Source organism: Gekko japonicus, unplaced genomic scaffold (genome assembly GCF_001447785.1).
Source record: "Gekko japonicus isolate JY-2015 unplaced genomic scaffold, Gekko_japonicus_V1.1 scaffold1888, whole genome shotgun sequence".
Classification (NCBI taxonomy): domain Eukaryota; kingdom Metazoa; phylum Chordata; class Lepidosauria; order Squamata; family Gekkonidae; genus Gekko; species Gekko japonicus.
Window position 1 is genome coordinate 210170 of NW_015165302.1, and position 11469 is coordinate 221638.

The 11469-nt window shown below is 46.4% G+C and overlaps 1 protein-coding gene across 3 annotated transcripts; it reads right to left on the reverse strand.

The window, feature by feature from the left end:
- Positions 1 to 958: 958 nt before the first annotated feature.
- Positions 959 to 3703, reverse strand: HOXD10 (homeobox D10). 3 transcript variants are annotated; one of them, XM_015410418.1, is made up of 3 exons: positions 3088 to 3703; positions 2896 to 3021; positions 959 to 1272 (listed from the first exon to the last, which is right to left on the reverse strand). In XM_015410418.1, the coding sequence occupies exons 1-3, from the start codon at positions 3701 to 3703 to the stop codon at positions 995 to 997; spliced, it is 1020 nt and encodes a 339-aa protein (XP_015265904.1). In that variant the 3' UTR covers positions 959 to 994. The 3 variants fall into 3 exon arrangements, with proteins under 3 accessions (XP_015265904.1, XP_015265903.1, XP_015265902.1); XM_015410417.1 differs by having other exon boundaries at positions 2896 to 3015; positions 3082 to 3703; XM_015410416.1 differs by having other exon boundaries at positions 2896 to 3703.
- Positions 3704 to 11469: the final 7766 nt, after the last annotated feature.

Genomic DNA, 11469 nt, shown 5'->3' on the forward strand with positions numbered 1-11469 from the left:
TTTAATGCGCAACTCTCGGCTCTTTTCTCCCGACCTTACAGTTCACAAGGATTCAAGATAGTCGGTGCGCACCATATCGGCCTCTTTTGCCTTCCAAAATGCAGGACTTCGCTGACCGGCACGAAAGACCCTCGGACAGAAAAAAAGGGACCGGAGGCCTTCAAGCTGTACGACCTTGGTCGTGGGGTGGATTAGTTTTCTCGAAAGACCAAAGGAACCTCATGACTTTACAGAGTTTATTGCATTATACATGCGAATAGGACATGCACAACGAAGAAGACATATTGCTTGTTATACGACTAAGATTTCCACGTATGCACCACAAGGGGAAAGGGGGGGGGGAATAGAACGTATACACTCGAGGAAGAATGGAAGATTCCATCGCTCGAAGGACACATGGGACGCACACGGAAGGAGAAGAGAGTTAACATCATAAAATGTGCTTTCTTTCTTTCTTTCTTTATTCCTGTCCCTCCCCCACGAGGATCCCCCCTTTTTTCTTAAAAAAAATAATAATTCCAAAATATTTTATATCGTCAAAATGTCATGGCCCGTGTCCTAGCGCCCCCCCCACATAAATACCACGTGGTTAGTTTTATTTTTTTTAAAAAAAACAACATGAAAAAGTCACATTTTCTGGATGTTCGACAAGTCCAATAAGTTAAGACCAAAATGACCGTGTTCAATCAGCGTTTACCCTGCATTACTATGAGAAAATAATAATAATAATAAATTACACGTGCTAGACTTCCTTTTTTAATTATATATATACATATATACTCGTCGTAGGAACATACATAGACACTTGTAAGCACTAGAAAGAATGACAAAAAATCACATTCTATCAGAAAGTTAAAAAAAAATGGAATTGTACCAAGGGATGTAGTTTTTTGTTTGTTTGTTTTCTCTCCCCCCCAAGTCTTCCCTACATGGATAACAACTGGTGGTAACTGGGCTTGTGTCTCGACTCGTGGTCAGCCCCCAGGTGAACGGTTTAAGAGAAGGTCAGATTAGCGGTCAGTTCTCGGATTCGGTTCTCCCTGCTCATCTTCTTGAGTTTCATTCTGCGGTTCTGAAACCATATCTTGACCTGCCTATCAGTGAGGTTAACGCTCTTACTGATCTCTAGGCGGCGCTCTCGAGTGAGATACATATTGAACAAGAACTCTTTCTCTAATTCCAGTGTTTGATGCTTAGTGTAGGGGCATCTCTTCTTTCTCCCACTCTTTGCTGTTAACCAATTGCTGGTTGGAGTATCAGACTTGATTTCCTCTAGCAAAATCGAAGGAGAAGAAAGGAAGGAAGGAAGAAAAAAACAAAATAGAAAGAAAGGGAAATAAAAATAACCTCAGTCTGTTATAGTGTACCCTTGGCCATGAACCCATGTCCATTGTGTCTGGCAGATATGGTGTCTTGTGGGTATTAAACATTGCTTAAAGGAGGTGTGCACAACTGGAGTAATGCGGGGTTTGCCCCCCAAAAAACGAATATTCCTCCCAGATTCGAATTAAACAATGCCAGCACCATTCCGTGCCATCCTCGGGATTGTTTCTACAGCATTTGTGTGCGTCATCTGACACATTCTACAGACGACAACATACACATCTAGGCTAGTTCTCAATGGATGGAACAATATTCTCCTTGCCATATGCCAGTGCTCACGTTATAGCGAGTCCGACCCACGCCATAGATGCCCCCTTACTTAGAAAATGGCTCTGTGGAGAAAACCAGCATTTTGACAGAGACTCTCACCCTCGCAATCAAACACACAGCCAGAAAATCAGGTGGCCTTTTGCCCCCAGGTAACGCCAGGATATTTAAAAAAGAAAATAAAAAAAGAAAAACGAAAACACCACCAAATAGGAACCATATTCTATTTCCCCACCCCGTTTTCCCGTGAGAATATTGTATTCTCCTCACATTACGGGCAAATTTTTGTCCTAAGGCTTATTTTAGTGTTTGTCTGCAAGGCTGCAATTGTTTCGCATCCGCTTCGTGTGTACAGAACAATCTAAGGCTCATAGCAGGCTTTGCAAAGGTGAAATGTCCTCAGGCCATTCACCCCCAACCCACCCCGTTTTCGCTATTCTGCCATGTTACATTACCCCACTACAAAGGACTCCTTGGACACCCCCTCCCTTCCTTTAAGGACAATGAAATCAACATGCTGCCCCTTCGTTTAAAACCAAAATTTAAAAAACCAAAACAAAATCAACCTCCCAATCATAGTGGACACTTGGAGACAAAAGCTAGGCTATCTCAGATATATTATTGACCGTCTTGGGCGGCAGGGGCTGGCAAAGAAAGGGCCATTTCTGAAGGTCCATCTCCTTCAAAGTTTGTACAGCTCTGCGGCATCCCATCCGACCACCCCCCACTTTTTTTTTAAAGCACCTTGATCTGGACTATTTATGTTTAGCAATCAGATGATGAGAAGATCCAGCGGAAAGACCTGGTCCCAGCGTGACCCTGGAGGGACTCGGCTGCCGTGCGACCACCACAGCCTTGGGGAAGGTGCTGTTCAGGCACTGAGGGAGGCGGTCTGTTCCAAAGCCAAGAGAAACCTCTAGGGCAGGATCCGAGCACGGGGGTCCCCCTCGAAGAGTCGGGGGGCGAGGGCTTGGCCTCACTGCTGGGGCAAGAGATCCCACCCCTCCGCCCCCTTTGCTGAGAAGCCAAGGGGAATCCAGCATCCGCAGCAGCCAGGCAGAGGAAAGAGGGGTGGGGGTGGAGAGAGGAGAAGACCCCCCTCTTTCCTCCCTGAACAACCATGGCTGCGCTGAAGCACGACCTGAGGCGGTCTGAGGAGACCGGCGCGCCCCAGTCCTCCTCCTTCCCCCCCCCAGGGTCTCCCACCCCCCCAAGTTCGTGCCTGGCTGCGTGAGGCATACCGACCTTTGCTTTCCTTCTCCTGGGCTTCCGGGCTGGAGACCGAGGCTTCGGCCAGGCAGCTCCTGTCGTCCTGGAGCGCGGACTTGGGCTCGGGGCTCTCGACTTGGGCCACTTTGGAGGAGTTGTCCGGGTGGTGGCTGTTGCCGCCGCCGCCTCCTCCTCCGCCGCCGCCTCCGCCTCCTCCTCCTCCGCCGCCGGCCGGGTTCTCATTCATCTTCTTCTCCAGGGGAAGTTGGGAGGCGAGCTGCGGCTTGGAGGCGCCGCGCGGGTTTAACTGTAACATGACAGTGGAGCTCGTTTCGGGGCTGTTATTGTACTCTTGGGCTTTCCCGGCGGCGTAGGTCTGGCTGAGCCTGAAGTAGCCGGGGACGGGGACCTCGGGGTTCTCGATGGGGCAGGAGTCCGAGACCAGCCTCTGGTAGGAAGGGACCTCGGAGGAGGAGACCAGCTTGGAGCGCTTATCGGAGTACATGCAGCAGTTCGTCTCCTCCTTAATGTTGGTGGCGAAGGAGCAGGTGGGGACCTGCTGCGTAACAGGTTGCTCTAGCCGGCAGGACCTGTTCGGGTCTGTCCAATTGTCTACTTGAGGTATATACGGATGTACATTCATACCCATGTTTTGATGGTTCACCTCCCTTTTGGCCAGAGACGGTAGCAGTCCACAGGTTTGCATCCCGTAAGTCCCAAGGTCTGTGCTGGGAGGCATGTACATGCTGGCGCTGTTGGAATAGAAACTGTCACTCCTGCAGGCACTGATCAGCGAGTCGACTAAAAAAGTATTGGCGGCAGGAGAGCTGTTGGGAAAGGACATTTTGGGGAGGAATTTGAGGAAGAGAGATGGTCTCCTTTGTAGGCTGACATCTCTACGAAAACATTCCCTGTGTAATTGTGGATGCCTCCGCACGACCACATGACGGCTGAGCCAATGAGATTTGAAAATGGCCTTGAGCTGCTACCTCCCCGCCGGTCACGTGCTCCCCGGGACACTCCGGGCTGCGGCGCAAAGGTGGACAACAGCGACACCTAGAACGTCCCGGCGAAAGTGCGCCCGCCCGCCCCGACCTGGGCAGCGCCAGCGCCAGCACGCAACAGCAGCAGCAGCAGCAGCAGAAACAAGCCTTATCTCTTTTTCTTTTTCCTTTCCTTTCCTCCCCCCCTTTCCCTTTTCTTCTCTCTCTCTCTCTCTCTTTGCCAAAGCCAACCCTTGCTCAACTCGCCCGACTTAAAACAAAACACACTACGTCGATCTCCCCCCCCCTATCCTCCCTCTCCTTCTCCTTTTTGATTTTAATTTCATCTAGTTGTCCGGATTCAGCCTGATCCTGACAGCCACTGCTCTTTTGCGCCAAGAGAAGGATGAGGCAGGTACTTCAACAAAGTCCTGGCGGGGCGAAAGGGAGGGGAAGGGGAGAGGGACCCAGGGCTGCTGCAGGGAAGCCGTTCAGCAAGCAGGCAACCGGACTGCGTAAAATAGGGGGCATTTCCCTCAATCTTCCTGCCTCTCTCTCTCTCTCTTTCTTTCTGTCTCTCTCCCCCCCCCCAACAGGATTGTCCAGGATCCTGTTAGGTTCTATAAACTGTCAGCGATTGGAACTATCCCTAAAGCTCAGCCCGGAAAAAATACACCTTTCTCTCTTCCCTCCCCCAACCACTTGCTCTTCTTAATCCAACCCTTGTCTCAAGAATCAGATTCCAGAGACAGTGCCGGCAACCACCACCCCAAAAAAAAGTTGTTGTGGGCGGTGGACTAGGTTTGAAGTGTAGGTGATTCCCCCGAAGTATCCTATTTGGGGGGACAATACAAAGGGAGAGTTGGGAGTGGGTGGGAATAATGTTTTCCTTTTATGGATTTTGTAAAAGCCTCGCTTCCTGACAAGTGCAAGGTATCAAAGGTTGTGGGATTTATTAATACAGATTAAGAAGAATCAGGGCGATCAATAAAACCCTCATCTGCATTCTTCGGCGACTTGGTAATTTTCTCGCTTCTGAAGCTTTTTCAAGAGTTATACCCTCTATTGCCACACACGCGGGGGAAGATATTTTATGAACAAATCAATCGAGACTTTGTAAAGGATAAGATTAATAGTTAAGCTTTAGCATAATGGCGTTCGCGTTATGAATTATTGAAAATTATACTATTGATTTCGGGCGGGGCTGGGCGCCCCCCCCTCACCAAGAAAGGTCAATTTTTGTTTTAATACAAATCGTCAAATATTACAAGCTAGACTTTTGCCGTAAGTTCAGTTTCACAGACAGACCAGATTCGAATGAAAGAGAGAAAGAGAAAGGGAGAGAGAGAAAGCCCTCTGCATTCTTTCTCATACATCCATGAACAAAAATCCCTTTGCCCGTGAACATGGAAAGATCAGAAGGCGACATTGGTCTGATGTGACGCCTTTCAACTTCCAAAGCTGGTGCAAGATGCGGCCTTGGCTTCGCTAGAAACGGATCAAGATCTGGCGTTGACTATTCAAAAGAAGGAAAAGACCCCAATCCAACCCTCTCCAATGTGCTGAAATCGACGGTCTCAGCACCAATGGTGGAAACATTTCAGATACGCTTCCTGATTTCGGATGTTCTCGGTTGCCTCTCTCTTCGGCTATCGTCCTGACTTGCATTCAAACGCAGCAACGCTCGTGAAACAGCTGGCTGGTTATTTATTTGTTTTAATTAATAGTTCTGGTCTCTCCCCACGCCTTGTGGAATTTATTTATTTTTTTAAAACCCCAAAGGTTCTCCCCGTTTTCGAGGAAGGGAATGGAGGCGCGCGCGTCACGCCTGCCCTGGTGCCTCTCAAAGATGGAGCTCCTCGCTTCCTCTTTATTTATTTGGGGCCTGGAGATCTCCCACATTCGCCAAAACCTTCCTGGCCGCCTTCAAGACAAAGTCAGGAACAGACACACACGCGCACACAGACAGACAGACAGACACACACACACAAAGCCAAGAAACAAACAGCAAATCCTCGAAAGGGAGTCTGGCATCTGCCCCCTCTGGCCGGGAGATCTGCGTGCCAGAGGATCATTTCCTCACTCTAGATTTCTACGGGGTCACCCCCCCCCTCCAACACCACCCATCCACCCCCAAACCCGGCCATGTCTTTGTTCACTTTCTCCGTAGCCCCCTTTTTATTTTATTTTATTTCCTGAGCACAATCGCCCTGCTGAAAACTCTCGCGGTGGCCATGAGACAGCCCCCCCCTCTTCCAAACCTTATCGCAGCTGTTCAAATACAACATCATGGCCACGTTAAGGAGCCCGCGCCTTTGGCGGCCTCTCTCGCCAGCTTCTGCCTTGCCCAAGGGGTCTGAGCTTACCTTCCCCATAGTCCCTTGCTTCCACCCCCACCAGCCCCACACTCTAGCTTCTTCGCCCCCCCCCCCACAATCCCTTCGAATGGAAGGCTAGATCGGTGTCCTTATCCTGGACGCAGATTTGGGATTAAGGTACACCCCTGGAAGGCGGTGGTGTGAGGGTGGAGAGAGAGAGGAATTTTGCCTCTCCCCCCCCCCTCTATTTAAGATCATTATCAGAGCCATTGCTAAGATTTTGTCTGAGCTGTGGAACAAAACAGAAGCAGAGGTCAGGATGCCTCTTCTTCTTTGGGGGCTGGCTCCCCCCCTCCCCATTGTGCCTCCCTGCAATTTCCTCCCCACCCCTCAGCCACCCCTCCCTCCCTCCAAACAAGACGCCAGACAGCCCACTGAGTTTAAAGGAACCCCATCGTATTCGTTCCTAGTCCTCCCTGGGTTAATGGCGAGATCTAATCAGGGATTTTATTCCGATCAAATGGCCTTCCATAAGCCTTGTTTACACTTTCAAGAAGTGTCCCAGATATAGCCCAGTGGAGACATCCCTGCTGTTTTGTTTGTTTTTTTAAAAGGAAAAAAAATATATGTTTTCTTTTGGCTGTAACATCGCCCAGTTGTGAAGTTAAAACAATGGCCCAGACCCCTCTCCTCTTGACATCCCTCGAGTGGGCATTGTTTAATGAACTGAATCTGAGGCTCAAGCCCGGGTTTGCTGGTGTAGATTGGAGCGCCAAGATATCAATAGCGCAATTCATGCTGGCCAGTCCTTGGCTAAATGGGATGTGGGTCCCACAAATACTCTCCAACTCCAAATCGTTACCAATCAACTCCTTTTGAGCACTGACTTGGAATTCAGCCGGGCATTTGCAAAGGAAAAGGGATTGGGGCGGGGGTGGGTTGAAGAGAAAAGCCGAAATTTCAAAATTGGTTGGACGTGTCTAAAGGTTGAATAAACACCTCTTGGAGGGAAATGAGTTACTTAGACCTTGCCTGTTTAACACCACTCCAGTTTTCAATCATTTTAAAGATGGGATTGTAGTAATTAACATTAATAAATAAATCAATATTGTGCCATAAACGAGATATACAATCTACATTAACGTAAAGGGTTTTCCCCCTCTTTACTGTCCCATATTTTTTCTCTCTCTAACGGGGGGTGAGCCCCCCAAAAAAGATCCATTTATAACTCGATTACTATTTGCAGTAAAATATATGTTGACACCTCCCTTTTCCGCCTTAATAAATAATTGAAAATGAAACATGGGAGGCCAAGTCCTTCCTTTAAAGTTTTATTTTAATCCTTCTTTCTTCCACATTTTACTTCCATTGGTGTGTGTGTATATATATATACACACACACACACACAATTTTTTTTCTGCCACCCCACCCCACTATTCCTATACCGAATTTTTCTTTTTGTCCAGATTTTAAGGCGTTGTGGGAGAGGGAGGAATATATATTTAAAGGCTAGGGGAATAATGGGCAGTTGTCGATTCAGACCGGGGGAGGGGTGTGTGGGGGGAAAATATCAAAATTGGCCCAGCCAATATTGCTCAGAAGAGCGGCTGGGTTTGAAAAAAGAAGGATAATCCTGGACGCCTCCCTCCCTCCCTCCATTCAAACTTTTGCTCTTGGCGATATTTACTAATAGGTCCACCCTGTTTCATGACATCCCACCGCGGAGCTTGGGAACTGGAAGGTGCTCCTTTCAGCCCAGGAAACCAATGTCACGGCTATACTATCTGGTGACTTCCCTCCACCTAGCACGCCGGCGAATGAATCCGTTTCTGTCCTGCGCCTCTCAGACCTCATATGGAATAGTGACAAAGCCCATAATAATTTGGATTTATAAAAAAATCTCTTTACAAAGCAAAATTAGCACAACCTCGGCATGCGCAACAGCATGCGGAACGCCGTTCTGTGATCATCCATTTTGCTTGAGAACATGGATAGAATAATTCAACAGTTTCCCTCCCCCTTCTCTCCCCCCAATGCAGATATTTTTATATGGGGCGTGTATCCATAAAAGTGTGTCATAAACAAAATTCTCCGCAGAGGATTCGCTTCCTTTGCCTATTGTTTCTCCCAAGTTCTTTGTGTTTGGCAGTGCCCAGTTCCGTTTCTGACCCGTTGAGGCTGTCCCACCCCCACCCCCCCGAGGGCCCGGCCCAGTCGAAAGTCTCAGGGTGGGTGGGGGTCTTTTACACCCTCCGGTCATTAGAAAAGGCTGGATCAGTCGGGTCTGACCGGTATTGAACGGCTCCTGCCAGCATAGATCTGAAAATATCCATCCAGCGGCCCCGTCTCAGGCTCATATCAAGACAGCAAAAAGACTACAGCGATTTCAGCCTCTTCTGCCGGTGGGTGACAGTGGCCAAAAGGCCCCAGTGGAGATATCCCTTCTATTTTTTGTACATATATATATATATATGTGTGTTTATACACACACACACACACACACACATTCACACACACACATATATATATCTTTGGCTGTTACATCGCCCATCTTTTTACGCTTACTAGCCAAAAGAAATTTGAGAATTGTTTCGAGAAAGAGACTGAAATAACTATTATCTCTGATCTCTCTCCCAAAACACCAAGTGAGCGAATGTCCAGCGCGCACCCTCAAAAAGAGAGAGAGAGAAAGCCAACATTTTGAATGAGCGGAGTACATATGCATTGATGTATACACAGAGTATGTATATGCCTGTCTTACGTACGCATATCCATCCATACCTACGTACAGGCTTACATACGAAGCTCTTTGTATCTGTAAGATGTCGGTTCTGAACACGCAGAGGACAATTCCAACCTCCCCCCCCTTTATTATTTTTTTAATCGGTTCTGTAACCATACGTGCGCGGGATAAACGAAATGTTTCTCAGAAAACACCTTTTTCCGCCTGGTGTTGATCTGAGATTCTTTTACACCCGGAAGCATCCCGTTCAAATCCTGACGCCACAAGCCTACACGGAGAGCGGAGCGGTCCAACAACGCCCCTTCGAGCGTTCCAAATGTACAATATTCAACCACAACCTCACATGGCCAGAACAACGCCTTTGTATAAATGGCATAAAGAGGCGGAGAAGTTTAAAAAAGAAAAGGGGGGGGAATCACACAGACGCACGCACAAATCGGCATAATTTTATCATGGTGCGATGCGATACCTCAGGAAGTCCGTGCATTTAAAAGAAACACCAAGATAACTTCCTCCCCGATGCATCATTTGGTCTCAAAATAGATTCAAAGCACACCGTACCGTTTATGCTGCATTTGAACTAGCAAAATATTGCGTTGCTTATCCTTCAGGATCTGGGATCTTGTCTGGAGTTCCCCCTCCTATTTATTGCAGACGGGTAGTCTATTCTAGGTAACTGGAGTAACAATGAACTTCTAAAAAGAACCCACACCAACCTCTGGAAAACAAAGTCTGGGACACTCATTTCCTAGGAATGACTTTGAATGTGTCTGGTAGATTGGACCACACGTTTGCCTAATTATCAGTGGTTATTTCTACGACGGGCGGAGCGGTGAAACTCTACCTCTGATCTTCTTTAAAAACTTATTCTTCAAAACGAGTCCGTGGGAAGGACCGAAGGTGGCCAATTCAATTGAGAATGTCAGAGATGAAATTCCTCAAAAGACCTTCTGTTCTTAGAAATGATAATAATAATAATTCGGGTGTTCTTTTAACCGGGAATCTAGTTTCTCCGTTGAGGCTCAAGGTAACGAGAAAATTCTCATTTTTAAAAAAAGAAAAGAAAAGAAAACAGTGTTCTTATCTCTGGTTAACAAAGCTGTCCTCAGAGAAATTGCTGCTCCTTACCATAACACCCCAAATCAGCTACCGATTATGTAACAACAGCAAAAAAAACAACCCCTCTCTACATTTTGTAAAATTGTGTTATCTGCTTGCGTTCTCCTGAAACTGAAGACCTGATAGAATATTCTAAATAGGAGCTAGGGAGATTTGTATTCGTTGGCTGTTACTCTAACACTTTCAAAAGAAACAATTAGAATTCCATTCGACTGAGGAAATTTAAGAGATAAACTAACTCCTCTTTAAAAATCATACGTTTTTCTGGGTTTTTTTTTTAATCTTATGTTCCGTATGGTAAAAGATTAAAAATAAAATACGTCTAGATCATGTCACGACTGTGAGTTACTTGTTTAATAAATCTTGTTTATGCTTTATTTTCTCATTTCCCAAGCCCTGAAATCTTATAGTTGCTTATATATTAGGTATTTTATTGGTAGCAGTATTATTAGGGAGGAAATACACATGGAGCAGCAAGACAATTATGCATTCTGGAATATTAGCGCGCCCTCTTGTGGAATTTAGCTGCACAGCACATGGAGGTTTTTCAATCTGTCTGTTCTATTCTTCTCCTTTTATCTTGAAAAAAAGATTTTATTCTTTTAAAAATAATAGGAACAAGAAGAAAAAATAGAAATAAATAACAATTACAATGAGTAAATATGCCTTTGTGGTATTCTATTTTATCCTAAAAAGTAGGAATATGTCTGATTACTTTCATGTTTAGAGGAGAAATGTTGTTCTGGCGGATTGGATCAATTACAAGTACCGCAGATATTTGACAAATAGAACAGATATCTGCTTTTTCGCGTGATAGCTGAAAGTCTTCGATAGCCTCAAGATCTTATTTCTCAAGCAGAGGAAATTTTACAGTGTCTACAAAAAGAAAAGAAAAAAGAAATCTATATTCTCTGTCCATCCTATGGAAAGCAAATCACATTTTTTGGTCCGAACTACATTCCGTGGTAGAATTTCTATTATTAGAATAGGGTTGCATCCTTTTAAAATACAAATATATGCATTGTTACTACTCATCTGATGTCCCTATTCAGATCACCCGAGAGAATTAATAGGAAACGGATAGTTTTTCGGGGGGGGGGGATGGGGGGTTGTGCTTTTTCATGAACAAAAGGATGAGTCCTAAAAAGAAAAGAAATTAGTTTATAAAGGGGGGCGAATGAAGAAGGGGTGTTTTGGGGGTCTTTTTAGCAATAAATTAGCGATTCCTGCCGAGGGAAATGACCGGCAGAGATCGTTCTAGGAATGGCTCTATAACGGCAAGGACCCCTCGGCCGGAAAGGGTGATGGGTGCGCTGATGTGGATCGCTCTGCAGTCAGAAGCGTGTTTGTGTGTGTGCGGGCGTGTGTGGTGAGTGTGCGGGCGGGCGGTGTATGCATGTGTGTGAGAGAGAGAAAGAGAGAGACGCACACAGACCCACACACGGAG